Raw genomic sequence first — 17,336 nt, forward strand, 5'->3', positions numbered from 1 at the left:
TTTTTATCTCTTGTTTCAAGAGATAACTAATACATAAATAAGATCGATCCTAATTAAAAATTGAGGTGTAGAGGCTCTTTCATTTTATTTATAATAAAAAATACATATTTATTAAAATAATTACCCAATTTAAATTTGACATTAACGTGTAATATTAAATTACTGTAATAGATGTCGCCACAGACAAACTTATCCTTTCTATATAATTAATAGATGTCGCTAAAACCCACAAACAGCCGGTTAAAATAACGCTCATAACCTCTCATAATGTGTTAAATCCGCCAAAAACAACCATGGAAAACATTTCAAATCGTTCTGTTCGGTTTTTAGAAGATTCGCTAAGTGTTCCAGGAACGAGTGTGTTACGTCCCAGTGTGTTTAAATTAAAGAAAGACGCTGCAAAAAGCCTAAGTTTATCCTTAACTTTATCACCTGATGAAATATTATTTTTACAACAAAATTCTCAAACTGAGCCAAACTGTACGTTTGTGAATGACACACTTATTTATCATAGTTCTAGCAAGATTTTTAACACTGTTTCGTTGAATGAATCATTGAAGGGAACAGTTATTCGTACTAAAGAACCATGGAAAAATGCTTTCGATTTATTACACATTGAGTTTTCGGAGATTTTACAAAGCTATTCTGGAAGTCAAGATGTTCTTGAGACAATTTCTGATCTTGGGAGATGCTGTGCTGACGCTTTAAAAGTTGTTGAAGGATTAAAAGCACAAGTTTCAGTCAGACACATTGATCCGGAAGAGTTATGGTTGAGAAATGAAGGAAATACATGGAGATTAATTCATATTTTATACCAAGATCGACTGGCTACTGCATACTTGAGAGAAGAAGAGCAAGATATCGATCAATATTTTGGTTTGAGCGAAAAACGTTGTGTGGAGAATTTGTTTAAAAGAGATAATTTAGTTAGAGAGAGCCAATTGGTTATTGATTGGTTAGAGAATAACGCTAAATTAGCTACTCCTGTTGATTTTTATTACACCGATATTACAGTCGGTTGGGAAAACACTCTGCATCAATTACAATCAAAAGATACTATTGCATTTGTTAGTAAAAGAGAAATTGTTAAATCATTGCATCCAGATGCTCCTACATATGAAAATAAACCTTTACATGAATTAGATGAGCAAGACGAAAAGGCACTTTGTAAAAGAATCTTTCATTTAATTCGATGTGGTAATTTAGATGATGCACAAAAGGTAATATTTTCTTTAACCCTTTAAGGACCAAGACCGTATATACATACTGGTTGTTTCTGTAAGTTATGGCATAATTTTAATCACAAATACTGGAATAAAAGTGATAAGGACTATGGTTAATGAAAATATTTTGAAATAGAGCTTGCATCTTTTAGCTTTTTTCTTAAAATTTGTATTTTTATTTGTGATTAAAATTATGCCATGACTGCATGTATGCCATATGTACCCCTTCTATAATTTTCGTAAGGCTGAGTACCAAGGCTTAGTAACAATCAAAATATATTTTTTTTTTTTACTCCACTATTCACAATGACTAGAAATTAGTATCTCTTTTAGGTGTTGGACACTGCAAATAATAATCAAGTTCAACCCCAATAGGACATTTTTCACTGAATACAACTTTATTTATCATTAGCAACCTCATTGTAATAATCCCAATAAGATATATAAAATCTCTTATGCAGTTTCATCTAGTTTTCTTCTCTTCGCTTATAATTCATCATCACATTCATTACTAACAGAACTGTCACTGTTATCACTTTCGATTATTAATTAAAGTATCCTCTTTTTAATGCAAAAATCGAATTTTCGCCGTTTAAGTTTTAAAAATTCGTATAAAATCCAGTTCTTGGAATATGAGTATGAAAATTACCCAAAATGTTAATAAAAGTGTTCTCTTTCCAATGAACCAACACATTGAACAATATTTGAAGTTTTGATAAAATGTTCGATGTTGCAATTTTCATCGATAATTTAAAATTCGCTATAAAATTAATTTCTTGAAGGATCCTTGTGGAAATATCACCAATTATTAATTAAAGTATCCTCTTTTTAATGCAAAAAGCCGTTTTGAAAAATCATTTTTAATTCTTGAGAAATAAATTTTTGAAATAATCGACAATTATTTCGAATTTTGCAATTTTCGCCGATTAAGTTTTAAAAATTCGTATAAAATCAATTTCTTGGAATATAAGTATGAAAATTTCCCAAAATGTTAATAAAAGTGTCCTCTTTCCAATCAACAAAAACCGTTTTAAAAAATAACTTTTAATTTTTGAGAAAACAATATTTGAAATTTTGATAAAATTTTCGATGTTGCAATTTTCATCGATAATTTTCAAAACTCGCTATAAAATTAACTTCTTGAAAGATCCTTGTGGAAATATCACCAATTATTAATTAAAGTATCGTCTTTTTGATGCAACTAGCCGTTTTGAAAAATCACTTTCAGTTCTTGAGAAATAAATTTTTGATATGATCGACAATTTTTTCGAATTTTACAATTTTCGCCGATTAAGTTTTGAAGTTTTGATAAAATTTTCAGCATCAAAAAAATTCATTTTGTATCTTTGATCCAAATATGTTGACATATCTTATCAGCTTTCTTATAATTTCATTTTTATTCAAATATCGCAATAATGTGGCAATATAGGGTATCACTTCAGAAATGTACCAGAAATTATAACCATAATGGTCAGATAGATATGCCGGATAACCAGATATCCGGCCGAAGGGGATGCCGAATATCCGGTATCCGGCTTTTCGCAAAATCACTATCCGTTCCAAACTATTTTTTTCTTTTTTTGGTACATACACAAAATAATAATAAACGAAAAATTAAATTATTCATAATATAAGTATAGTAAAAGTTATACGAACCCTAACAACTATATATTGGGACAAAATAAAATATGTGTATATAATTAACAATAATTAAACAGTTTAATAATTTTTTCAGATTAATATCATTTGATTATACAGGGTGATTCACATAAGAATCGACACAGAGCAGGGACATGTAGAGGACAATAAATTAAGATGATTTAACGTAACTTACCTCTATACTAAGTTGTACACCTGAGGAATTATAGGCCTTCAAAGTTGGCTCATAGATTTTTAAAAAGTTCAATATCTTCGTAATACATTAAGCTAGAAAAACCAAATTTGGTATACGTTATGAGTGTACCAAGGGTATTAATTGGTAGCAAATTGAACTCAATTGAAGCATTTCAAAGGGTTGATTAAAGGTGATGGTACCCTAAATTTGGACAGACTTTTTTAATTCTTTGGCCGATATAATACATTACTACTTCATTTAATGTGGAATTTAATTCTAAAACTTTTATTACTCTTATTATTTTTTAAAAAACTTCGTCGTTTTCATAGAAAAATTAAATAACTAAACCCACGTATTTCGTAATGTTGCTTAAAATAAGCGAAAATTCAGTAGTCGGCTATGAAATTGTACGTCAAACTTGACAAATAGGTTATAAAGTTATTTGACGACAAGGTTTTATAACCTATTTGTCAAGTTTGACGTACAATTTCACAGCCGACTACTGAATTTTCGATGATTATTTGAGTTTTTTATGAAAACGACAATGTTTTTTAAAAAATAATAAGAGTAGAAAAAGTTTTAGAATTAAATTCCACATGAAATCAGGTAATAATGTGTTAAATCCACCAAAAGGTTAAAAAAATCTGTCAAAATTTAGGAGACCATCACCCGTAATCAACCCTTTCAAATGCGTTAATTGGTCTCAACTTGCTACCAATTAATACCCTCGGTACACTCATAACGTATACCAAATTTGGTTTTTCTAACTTAATGTATTACGAAGATATTCGATGTTTTAAAAATTTAAGACCCAACTTTGAAGGCCTATAACTCCTCAGGGGTACAACTTAGTATAGAGATAAGTTATGTTAAATCGTCTTAATTTATTGTCCTCTACATGTCCCTGTTCTGTGTCGGTTCTTATGTGAATCACCCTGTATAATTAACAACAATTTTGTCTAATGAACAACACAAAAAACAAAATATATACCCTATTGCTTCTAATTAAAGTAGAAAAATGTATATTTTACCTGACAACTTAATATTGGGACGGAATATTGGGAATGCAAAGTAACTTCCATAAAAATGGAACAAATTAAGATAAGTAAACTGTGGAAATAACGTAAAATGAAATGTTAAATTGCCGGTTTGTTCTAAAGCTTGTAACATTATTGCTGTTGAGTAAGTCTGTATTTATCAATTAAAATGGTGCGTTGTATCTGTACAGAGTCAAAAATCTGTGAATTAGTGATTAAAAATTATTGCCACAATAAAACAATACGTGAAAAAGCAGACGAACTTAATATTCCTAAAAGCACAGCGTGGAAAGTAATTAAACATTATGGAGAAACTGGGCAAATTTTAGGAAAAAAGGTAAAAGTTCTGGTCGTAGAATGTTAGTTTCTGATAGAAATAAAAGAATACTTGTAAAAATCTGCAAAAAAGGACGAAGAAATATTTTAAGACAAGTTACCGCTGAATGGAATAATGAAACTGGATTAAATATATCAAGGGAATGCTGTCGCAAATGGATTCTTAAAAGTGGATTAAAGTTTTACGAGGTTTACTTACAAGCAATAATTAAAAAATGTCGCTTTTAGAAAATTGTTGTTTTATAAGCAAAAGAAAAACCACTGTTAACAGAAAAACAACAGAAAGCCAGGCTCACATGGGCAAAATCTAAACTGTCTTGGTCAGCAGCAGACTTTTCCAGGATAATATTCAGCGATGAATCGAAATTTGCAATAAACATGAGACATTTCATAAAGATTGTTTAAAACGTTGTGTAAAATTTCCGAAGGGAATAATCATTTGGGGCTGTATGACAGCTTCAGGATAAGGATGCTTTGAATTTATTGATGGCACCGTGAACGCCGCAAAATATCAATCAATACTACAGTCAAGCGATTATAAAATCTAACAGCAATGTTACTCCATATTAGAAATACAAATCGTGTAATGCCCAATATTTAGTTGTCAGGCAAAATTTACATTTTTCTAGTTTAATTAGAAGTAATAGGATATGTATTTTGTTTTTTTATTTTGTTGTTCATTAGATAAAATTGTTGTTAATTGTCTAATTAAATGATATTAATTTGAAAAATGTATTAAAACAAAATAATCTGTTTAATTGTTGTTAATTACATATAAATTCTATTATGTCCCAATATATAGTTGTTAGGGCTCGTATTATAACAATTTAGATCAATGAAAAGGATGAAATTGTTTGTGTTGAGCAGATAGATCGTCATAATTTGGGTCCCTGGTTGTTAATTTTAATTTGAAATGCGGTTCCACGTCCAATAGTCTGTTCCTTTTTTTCGACTTAATGTCTACAAATGCTGAAAAAGCAACTTCACATAAATATGAAGTTGGAAAAGGCAAAATGTATTTCAGAACTTTTTCTGTTAAAACCGGATACACATGTTGCATTCTTCTGTTTATTTTTCAAGAATTTCACCAATAGTTTTTCAAGCCCACTTACAATCTCTTCAAATGCCGTGTTATGCATTTCAGAGTATCAGCATCAATTTTAGAGTTTACTTCTCCATTACGAATAGTGAAGGGAATTTACCCGGTTTTTAATATTTGTGGTATTTATCAGATATATACCTAAAATAAGTAATAATTTCGAGTTTCTGTTGCTTAAATAAGTAAAGACAACAACAAAAATAATAACGTAACAAAATAAAACATTAAAAATGTAGACATCTATAATATTTAGGTATTGATCTTTATTTTAATATTCACAAAAAGCTATTTTAAAATCTACCGATCTTCTGATTCTGCTTCAGAATGAGATTCTGAATCAGTCACAAATTTCAAAAAAATTTCTCTATTTCACGTTATCATTGTCTCTGTCTGCATCAGATTCTTTGCCATTTTTACTTGATAGTTTAATTTCCAATTGTACGCAATATGCGTCAGCTTTCCTCCTCTTTCACTTTCAAGACGATTGCGCCTGTTACTGTGTATCCAGCTGAAAGTACCGAATGATCTTTCAGTTGCTGCTGATGTGACTGGTGCTGACAAAATACGAACAGCAATTTTGCTGAATATAATACTGCTTGCAAGGTAATTTAAGGCTTATGTTGCTATTCATTTCGGATAATAAAGCAGACGAAACTTGAACATTTTTCACTCCTTTTATAACATCGGATATTTGGACAATACATTGTTTGATTGTGGGAGAACTTAAAATATTATTGCATAAAAGATGCAGTGTGTGTGCCAAACATCCTAAAGGTACCAAGTGAGGATATATTTCTTTAAGTAGCCTAAACGCTTTTGTCATATTGGCTGCGTTATCACCAATCACTACAAAAAATTTGTTGGCTGGTCCATATTTTTCTAATATTTTCCCCATTTCGTCTCTAATGTATTCCGAAGTATGTCTATTTGCTTTGATTAGCAAAAATTCGACAAAGAACAGCTCAGGTTTTGTAATAACGAAATTGATATTTATAAAGTTATATTCTCTGTCCAGAAAAGTGATTGAAATTTGCTTTCTCTTTGGTAATGGAAAGGTGGGTCGCGGTTGGGTTACATATATGGCAAGGTATGAATCCAAAACTGCTTGCGTTTCTCGTGCACTTCTTTTTTGAAAACAAGTCGAGGAAGTTTGACTTTGAGTGTTGGGTGTGGTCATCAATGTTTCAACAATCAATAACTGATTTCCAGTGCCTTTTGGAAGTTTTGATTTATTTTTATTTTTTACCATAGCAGGACATTTAAAACATTTGTTAAATTATGGTTTGTAAGTTTATTTACATTGCCAAAGTACCTTTTTCCGCAATATTTGCAGATTAATGACACTACATAGTAACCTACCAAATATTTACCTATCACTAATTACCAACTCTCTTTTGCCATAAATTAAGTTTTGCGATGGCAATGTTCACTTTATCTTGAACGTGAAACAATGAAATTTCTTTGCCTTGTAACGATATGTTGAGGCAAATTAAAAGAGAATATGTCTGCTAAGTATGCTAGGTTACAAAGCCATTTCCAGTCATGTAAACAATTTCTCAACTTAAATCTATCATTAAGAAACCATTGAAGTTCATGTCTCAGTTCAAACAATCGATTTAGAATTTTTCTTTGAGATAGCCAACGAACATCGGCATGAAAAAGAAGTTGCGTATGACTACTTCCCATAATCATTACATTCTTTCGGTGTAGTAATTCCAGATTTCAACCAGCGATCTATAATCTATGTTAGGGATAAAAATGACTATATTTTATAAAAATAATCAAAATCAGTGGGACTTACTAAAGCATATAACAAACCTTTCCTATAAGAAAAATCGCACAAAAGCTACAAAGCCACTAAGTATTAACGAAGTAAGTTGTCTCTGTAACGAAGTGCGGTGTCACATTATTCATCATATTCACGCCGTGTCACATGCGACCATCTCATGCCTCACAAAACTGTCTGGACTTGAGTCACGAGAACTTAGAATTAGGCGCCACCACAAAATAACAAAAAGTGACACTGCCGATGCCGGTATCCCGCCAAATCTGACGCCACATTGTTGCGAGGAAGCAAGGTATTGCTGCTATTGGTGGCAAATTAAGTTGTCTCTCTCATTCATTGTGCGTTCATCGCGCCTATGGTTCCTCGCTATAAGATGGCGGATTTTAAATCTTGGTCATAAAACGAGATGCCGCCAACATTAAACAAATCCACCTCCGTGGCATTTCTGGTTATTGCGTGGCGCAGTTCAGTATGTTGCAGTGCATATCCCCATCAAACTGAGGTGCAACGCGTACCCCCACCAAACTCTTCCGTAGCTCTGGGGGTACGCGTACCACACTTTGTGAAACACTGACTTACAGAAACACCTGTATAACCAAAACTTTCCTTCTTGTTCTGATTGAATCGATGATGGTCCATGTGATTTCGCTTTGCCAATTCAAACGCCACAGTTCTGAAGTCATTTAGTGTGTAACCCATCGTGCTTCCAATAAAAAAATATATTGCGCTAGCTCTTCCTTTTATTCTGGAGAGAATGTTGGTGTGTGGCGATCCAATTTTTTCTTCAACATCTCTTTGTGTTTAAACTTTCCTTCCGTTATTTTTTTTAACTCTAGCTTAAGAGTTGCATGAGATTCCCCATTTTGCCCTCTAATACTTTTTCCACAGCTTAGTGCATGTTTTGAGTTATATCAATATAAAAGGAGTTGGGTTATATGGGATAGTATCGTGTTTTAGACAACCGCATGGTATCCCGTTTTACCTAACTGCATTTCAAAATAAATCTTTATTTTTTTGATTCATACAATGATAACACTTTTAATTAAGGATCAACAAGTAGAAGTAACACCATAACTATGAGAGTACACTTATTATTACCTAGTCTCCAGTCAGAACTAAAATATGTGACATGAAACGAACACTAAACAAACTCGTACAACCCCACTTTTTTCGTTGCACGTGGGTTCTCTCACATACTTGCAGTAATTTCACTATTGTGGTTTACAACACTGAATAACAGATCCTATGATTCCAATTTAACGATCAGTAGGTGGATGGGTCTACTCGTTATTGAGAAAACGGCGGTATTCCGTTTTATCTTACCATACCGTTTTAACCGCAAAATAAAAAGTGTCTCATAGACTAATGCCGTACGATTTTATAAGTGCACAATTTTGCATGATCAACTCGATTATTTTCGCAATGTGGCGCCGGTATTGTTCATAATTTTGGCGGCACTAATTCAGGATGTAGGATCAATTTATTGCAATGAGATCCGTTAGAGATGTTTGAGTACTTTATCACCAACACTTTTTTTGACGACACTATATGTGTAATTAAGCTTATTACAAATATAGTGTCGTACAAGGCTTATCTACATCACAGCTTAACAGTTCTTTCCAAACTTGTCCATCTCGCGCATATCGTCTCCACCCCCTGACTTTCTGTATTCTTAGGTCCTCCTCCATCATCCACAAATCGTCTCTTCAAACTGCAAACCTATCTTCTGCTCACAGGTCCACGGCTATCAAAAATAATTCTTGTGGTACTTTTTAGTCCATTCTGGCCAATCCATTTCAACTTTTGCATTTTGATAAATTTAACTCTCTCTGGTTCGCAATATAGAAGATACAACTCGATGTTGTAACACCGACCTCCTCTTGAATCTCTTTAATGCCGTTTGGTCTTTCTGCATTAAGGTCCATGTTTCCCTCCCATAGGTAATGGAAGCATTTGTTGGATTGGATTGTCTTCTTCTTTGTTTCCTTGCTGACAAACATTTTATTATTCATCGGGAATCCCAAATATACGCAACTTTCTGTCTCTATCTTGTCATCCCCAACATTCAAATGTTCTGGTATATTGCCACGAATCAGGCTTTGCCACTACATATTTGGCCTTTGTAAAGTTTATCTTTTCCGCCTCAGTTTTCAACCTTGTAAAGACGATTTCTGTTCTTTCTATAATATCTATGTCGTCAGCAAATTGTTCCAGATGTTCGGAGTTCTGCGTCTCATATTACCTTGTCCAGGCCAATGTTAAAAAGCTATGACAAGATATGACAGCCCATCTCCTTGTGTTCTGACTTTACAGTAAACCTTACTAACAGTAAAATGCATTATTGCTTGATAGTGAGTATCACAGGACTAGAATCTCATGATACGCATCGCCGTCGGTGCTGATCCCTGAGGTATGGCTACCAAATTCGGCTTGGTCCTGAAAGGGTTAAATTTTAACTTTTCCTCTTTAATTTATTTAATAAATTTAATTTTTAGCATTGTATTGATTGTGGTCACGCATGGAAAGCTGCGCTTTTTGAAGGTTGGCGTCTCTTCCACGATCCATCTCGCGAAGTTGATGAATCTGGAAATTATAATGAAACAATTTGTTCAACTGAGCAAGAAGTTGAAGGAAATTATAATCGCGATTTATGGAAACGAATGTCATTTAAATATAGTGACTCCAATAAATTAAATCGTTACATAAGATCCTCTATAGCCACTTATTGTGGTTATTTAAAACAAATTCTTCCGGTGTGTGAAAACTGGGAAGATTACCTCTGGGCCTACCTTAAAGTGATGATAGATATTCGGGTTGAATCCGAAGTAAGAGATTGTGTTAATAAAACTTATACAAGTCTGCCAGATTTTTATTGGGATCAAAGGATGTCTTTGAACGAAGTCTTTTCGCATTTAGAAACGTCGGATTGTAAATATGTTAAAGAACAAGCTAAAAAACCGGATTATATCATAATAAAATATTTGATTTTGGATGATATTCCCCAGATGTTTGTAGCTTTGGAGGAATATCTTAATGAGGATGCTTCTATTCATCTCTTAAGATTTTTAACACATTTAGTATTGTTTTTGGATCAAATTGGGCAAGCGCCTCAAAGAAATGTTGCTGAAAACGTTTTAGAAATGTATATTAAACGATTAAGTACAATGGATGACATTGGTTTGGTAGCATTTTATGTTAGCAAATTAGGGACGCAAAAACAAGTTGATTTATACAGTCGGTTCCTCGAAGGTATTACTGCAGATGAACAGAGGAGAACTGCTTTAAAATATGCTGAAGATTGCGGCTTAAACGTAGCATTAATAACAAAGACTGTCGTGGAAAATATCATAGAAAGACCATTTGATTTTACTGATATGAGTTTGCAAGAAAGATTAACACCAGGAGATGAATACAAAATATCATCAATCGATTGGTTACTTTTTTATGAAAGTGATCGCTTAGAGGCAATCATCCAAAGTAATGCATTAATTCATAAGTTCTTAGCTTTAAAAAAATTAGATGCAGCTCAATTGGTTTTTAATAAAATCCCACCAGACTCAGCTGAAATGATTATGTCAACTTTATCAGACACACAAATTTCTTTAAAAGAGCATTTGTGTTATAGGGCGTATTTAGACGCGCAAGAAGCTTTTAGTTTATGGTTTAAACATTATAAAATGAAACCAATTGAACCCGAGTCTATCCCTGAAAACGCACATTTAACTGAAAAAGTCGCACACCAACATAAAACATCTCAGTATAAAGCGGAAATCGAGCGTTGGAAAATGACGATGTCTCATCTTGCTAAATCAGCAAAAACGTTACTTTATAACGTTTTGCTTTTCCCGGATGGTGGTTGGTTAGGTGGCGTAAATAATGCTGAACGTTTAAGATCCACTTGTATTCCAGAATGTACTTTGTTATTGTACAATGTGCTTTTTGAATCAGGGTTACTTAGTGAATGTATAAGGTTGGCTGATATTTTAGCATCTGAGAAGTATCAATTATATAAGGTAAGAATTTATCTTGAAATTAAAATTTTTTAAATGATTTACAATATATTGCTTTATGTACATTTATCTAAATAAGTATTAATAGACTGTTTCTTTTTTCTTTTAGGTTTATAGTAAGGAAAGTTTGAGGGAAATTCTTCGTAAACTTTCTGAAGCGTCTGTTGCTTTGTTAAATTCGAAGATGGATCCTTGGGGAAATGATGGTTTCAATTAAAAAGTGTGCATAATAATGTATTAAGGAGTGTAATTTTTGTAATAAGTTTCTTTCTATTTTTCTAATAAAAATTGTTAAATCAATTATTATTTCATGACTTTAAATAAAATTTAATATCTTTATTTTGATTTTTTTCATAACATTTATAATGTTATTATACTTATGTTAACACCCACTATATATTTATTGGGACAGATGAGAAAACCCATTTATTAATTATGCTTTTTGACATGTTTCTGTAAAATGTGCACAGTTTCTAGATTGCAGTTAGGTACCAACTAAGGCGAGGGTTAAGTTCTCAAAATTTTGGATATGTTTAAGCACTCAACCTCATCAAATAGAAACTACCTACTTCTATACCTTTTATGGCCGGCGACAATGTTTCAGACTACAAAACACAGAATAACAAAAAAATTGATATTTTTTCAATTGCTGAATTTTAAACATCCATCATCAGTCGAATAATCAGGTTTGAATCATCATAATCAGAAAGAGAAAAATGATCTACTATAGATGACGATGAGGCCTCTACACAGCTAGAATAAAATTCCTATACATCGAATTGGACCCTAAAATAATATTAGCCATTCAGCTGATGCCAGTGTTGCAAGTGACGAAACATCCTGAGTTCGTCGTCTGAAACCGTCTCTTCCATCGCAAGCCACTCATTGCAGAAACAATTTTTTTCATTAACACGACATTTTCATTCCTGATGGTTGAAAAAAACATCAGGAATCAGTTTGTAACTAATATGTTGACGAAGAAATGAAATTTCGGCCATAAAATTACGCCACTGGCGGAACCTCAAACTTATTGATACTCTTTCAACGTCCGCAACAGTTCAAGCAAGTTCTTTCAGATCATTGAGAGAACTTGCTTACTAGTCGCCTTAGTTATGCTGTTGTAAAAATTTTCTCCATTATCGGCATCTTATCCTACTCGTAGAAGACTAAATGCTGCTGGCAAAGAAGTAGATACTTAATAGAAGAGTATATAGTTCTTGCAGAAAGCTACTTTCTGTAACAGATTATATTGTAGAAGACTACACACCACTGATGGCAGAAGAGTAAATACTGTTAATGAGGTGACTAGATATACAATTATAATTATATAACTATTAAATCTTTACAAGCATGCAAAGTATGTATCAAAAACTTCTTTTGCTGACTTAGACAAAATTATATTTATAGAAGGTTTTCGATTTTAAAACAAATTAGTGACATTCAAATTTCTGGAAACCTATAAAGGTTTATTCAGCGGTTACGAACGATTCGATGAAGGCGATTTACCGATTCTAGTATACCACAATTGAATTATCTCTTCCTCGTGGAGGGGGGGGGGGGTTGAAAGGGATATTTATACAGCCGATCACGTTTTTGCGTATATTAAGGCTGATGTTCAGGACACGTTAGATATTAGAAGAAAGTCTTGACTCCTTGAGGCTCCAAGTAAATTAAGTCAGCGGTATACCTCGACACAGTCAGTATAATGTTATCACTGAGGTCGATAACCGTGCGGGGATTTAATACTAACAAATATAGCTGCAAATATAGATATTTGGTAGATATTTTCAAGATAGCTGATGATATTAATTTACAGTTTCAAGTAGCTAATAAAATTCTTATTGGTGTCAGAGTATTGTGATATTCTCATTAACAAAGTTGAACTAATGGAAATTTTTGAAGTGAGAATTTCATCATTTTCCTGGATTAGCATCTTCAATAGTGGTGGTTGACTGCTATAGCTTTTAATGTAAATAAAAATATGCTTAAACATCATTTGCTAAAGGAGTTGATAAATTGAGAATGTTGAAGAATTTAAAAACAAACAATTTAGCTAAATCGACGACCAATAAATAGTTAAATTATTAATATCTAATAAGTCATGCAACATTTCAGTTTTACTTTATTACAAATTGAATATTTATTAACTTTGTTAGTTATTTTGACAACTTAAATTGCTTAAATTTCAAAACAAGAGCATAGTGTATAGGCAAATCCTTTCCGGAGTTTATTCCTTGGGACTGTGTGAAGAATTGTAGAAGGCACTATCGTAAAATTATACGTAAAAATAAAAAACTAGCAAATAGCAGAGACATTACTAATTCTAAAAATACCCAGAGGGCTGAGCGGAATGTTATCAAAAACAACAACCCTAGGCGAGCTATTAATGGCGTGAATGAATGTAATGCGGATGACTTCAACAGTTACTTCTGCAACAATGCGGAAGAACTACTTTCTAATATTCCACTACAACAAAGTGAATATTCGGATAATGTTAATTTTTTTTCGGGGCAGTTTAATTTTCATGAAATATCGTTTAACGACTTGAGAAATGTCATTTTTACTCTTAAGAATACTTCCAGTAAAGATATTTATGGTTTAAATCCGAATATCATAAAAGTTATTCAAAACTTAATTATTATTCCCTTAGCTAAGCTAATTAATCAATGTATTGCTGTTCATATTTTCCCAGATTGCTTAAAAATAAATGAAGTGGTGCCTGTTTTCAAAAACGGTTCAATTAATGAGGTCTCAAATTAGAGACCAATTTCAATTACACCTGTTTTGTGTAAAATTTTCGAAATAGTTTTATATAACCAGTTAATTGCGTATCTTGAATCCAATAACCTCCTAATCAACTACGTCAGCAATTTCAGCATTTTCTGTATCATGCTCAGAATATCGTTTTCTTTTTCCATTAGTAACTTGTGAAACGACGAATTCTTCCAATTTTCATATTTTAGAATATTTCTCTACATTGATGCATCTGAGAGCAAAAGTGTTACAGAGTAATGTGTAAAGGTTAAAATTTGCTACAAAAAAATTGTATCATGCTCGAAATATCGTTTTTTTCCATTAGTAATTTGTGAAACTACGAATTCTTCCAATTTTCATATTTTCGAATATTTCTCTACATTGATGCATCTGAGAGCAAAAGTGTTACAGAGCAATGTCTAAAGAGTAAAATTTGCTACAACTTTTATTCTAAAAGTTTTTCTGTATCATGCTCGGAATATCGTTTTTCTTTTTCATTAGTAACTTGTGAAACTACGAATTCTTCCAATTTTCATATTTTCGAATATTTCTCTACATTGATGCATCTGAGTGCAAAAGTGTTAGAGAGCAATGTGTAAAGGGTAAAATTTGTTACAACTTTTGTTGTAAAAGTTTATCTGTATCATGCTCGGAATACCGTTTTTTTTCCAATAACCACTTGTGATACTACGAATTCTTCCAATTTTCAAATTTTACAATTTTTCTCGATATTGCTGCATCTGAGAGCAAAAGTGTTAGAGAGCAATGTGTAAATGGTAAAATTTGCTACAATTTTTCTTGTAAAAGTTTTTCTGTACCATGCTCGGAATATCGTTTTTTCCATTAGCAATTTGTAAAATAACGAATTTTTCCAATTTTCATATTTTCGAATTTTTCTCGACATTGATGCAGCGGAGAGCAAAAGTATTAGAGAGCAATGTGTAAAGGGTAAAATTTACTACAACTTTTATTCTAAAAGTCTTTCTGTATCATGCTCGGAATATCGTTTTTTTTTCGTTAGTAACTTGTGAAACTACTAATTCTTCCAATTTTCATATTTTAGAATTTTTCTCGACATTGATGCATCTGAGAGCAAAAGTGTTAGAGAGCAATTTGTAAAGGGTCAAATTTGCTACAACTTTTATTCTAAAAGTCTTTCTGTATCATGCTCCGAATATCGTTTTTTCCATTAGCAATTTGTAAAATAACGAATTCTTCCAATTTTCATATTTTCGAATTTTTCTCGACATTGATGCAGCGGAGTGCAAAAGTATTAGAGAGCAATGTGTAAAGGGTAAAATTTACTACAACTTTTATTCTAAAAGTCTTTCTGTATCATGCTCGGAATATCGTTTTTTTTTCGTTATAACTTGTGAAACTACTAATTCTTCCAATTTTCATATTTTAGAATTTTTCTCGACATTGATGCATCTGAGAGCAAAAGTGTTAGAGAGCAATTTGTAAAGGGTAAAATTTGCTACAACTTTTATTCTAAAAGTCTTTCTGTATCATGCTCCGAATATCGTTTTTTCCATTAGCAATTTGTAAAATAACGAATTCTTCCAATTTTCATATTTTAGAGTTTTTCTCGACATTGATGCATCTGAGAGCAAAAGTGTTAGAGAGCAATGTGTAAATGGTAAAATTTGCTACAATTTTTCTTGTAAAAGTTTTTCTGTATCATGCTCGGAATACCGTTTTTCCATTAGCAATTTGTAAAATAACGAATTTTTCCAATTTTCATATTTTCGAATTTTTCTCGACATTAATGCAGCGGAGAGCAAAAGTATTAGAGAGCAATGTGTAAAGGGTAAAATTTACTACAACTTTTATTCTAAAAGTCTTTCTGTATCATGCTCGGAATATCGTTTTTTTTTCGTTAGTAACTTGTGAAACTACTAATTCTTCCAATTTTCATATTTTAGAATTTTTCTCGACATTGATGCATCTGAGAGCAAAAGTGTTAGAGAGCAATTTGTAAAGGGTAAAATTTGCTACAACTTTTATTCTAAAAGTCTTTCTGTATCATGCTCCGAATATCGTTTTTTCCATTAGCAATTTGTAAAATAACGAATTCTTCCAATTTTCATATTTTCGAATCTTTCTCGACATTGATGCAGCGGAGAGCAAAAGTATTAGAAAGTAATGTGTAAAGGGTAAAATTTGCTACAACTTTTATTCTAAAAGTTTTTCTGTATCATGCTCAGAATATCGTTTTCTTTTTCCATTAGTAACTTGTGAAACTACGAATTCTTCCAATTTTCATATTTTAGAATATTTCTCTACATTGATGCATCTGAGAGCAAAAGTGTTAGAGAACAATTTGTAAAGGGTAAAATTTGCTACATCTTTTATTCTAAAAGTTTTTCTGTATCATGCTCGGAATACCGTTTTTTTTCCAACAACCATTTGTGAAACTACGAATTCTTCCAACTTTCATATTTTAAAATATTTCTCTACATTGATGCATCCGAGAGCAAAAGTGTTAGAGAGCAATGTGTAAAGAATAAAATTGGCTACAACTTTTATTCTAAAAGTTTTTCTGTATCATGCTCGGAATACCGTTTTTTCCAATAACTATTTGTGAAACTACGAATTCTTCCAACTTTCATATTTTAGAATATTTCTCTATATTGATGCATCCGAGAGCAAAAGTGTTAGAGAGCAATGTGTAAAGAATAAAATTGGCTACAACTTTTATTCTAAAAGTTTTTCTGTATCATGCTCGGAATACCGTTTTTTCCAATAACTATTTGTGAAACTACGAATTCTTCCAACTTTCATATTTTAGAATATTTCTCTATATTGATGCATCCGAGAGCAAAAGTGTTAGAGAGCAATGTGTAAAGAATAAAATTGGCTACAACTTTTATTCTAAAAGTTTTTCTGTATCATGCTCGGAATACCGTTTTTTCCAATAACTATTTGTGAAACTACGAATTCTTCCAACTTTCATATTTTAGAATATTTCCCTACATTGATGAATCTGAGAGCAAACGTGTTAGAGAGCAATTTGTAAAGGGTAAAATTTGTAACAACTTTTATTCTAAAAGTTTTTCTGTATCATGCTCGGAATATCGTTTTCTTTTTCCATTACTAACTTGTGAAACTGAATTCTTCCAATTTTCATATTTTCGAATATTTCTCTACATTGATGCATCCGAGAGCAAAAGTGTTAGAGAGCAATGTGTAAAGAATAAAATTTGCTACAACTTTTATTCTAAAAGTTTTTCTATGTCATGCTCGGAATATCGTTT

The 17,336-nt window shown here is 32.0% G+C and overlaps 1 protein-coding gene across 1 annotated transcript; it reads left to right on the forward strand.

Moving 5' to 3' along the window:
- The first annotated feature begins 220 nt into the window (after window positions 1-220).
- LOC111420159 (nuclear pore complex protein Nup107) lies at window positions 221-11,664 on the forward strand. The gene is made up of 3 exons (XM_071197307.1): window positions 221-1,220; window positions 9,811-11,328; window positions 11,435-11,664. The coding sequence occupies exons 1-3, from the start codon at window positions 294-296 to the stop codon at window positions 11,540-11,542; spliced, it is 2,553 nt and encodes an 850-aa protein (XP_071053408.1). The 5' UTR covers window positions 221-293; the 3' UTR covers window positions 11,543-11,664.
- The last annotated feature ends 5,672 nt before the right edge of the window (window positions 11,665-17,336 follow it).

The sequence above is a fragment of the Onthophagus taurus genome, chromosome 7 (genome assembly GCF_036711975.1).
Source record: "Onthophagus taurus isolate NC chromosome 7, IU_Otau_3.0, whole genome shotgun sequence".
In the NCBI taxonomy this organism is placed as follows: Eukaryota; Metazoa; Arthropoda; class Insecta; order Coleoptera; family Scarabaeidae; genus Onthophagus; species Onthophagus taurus.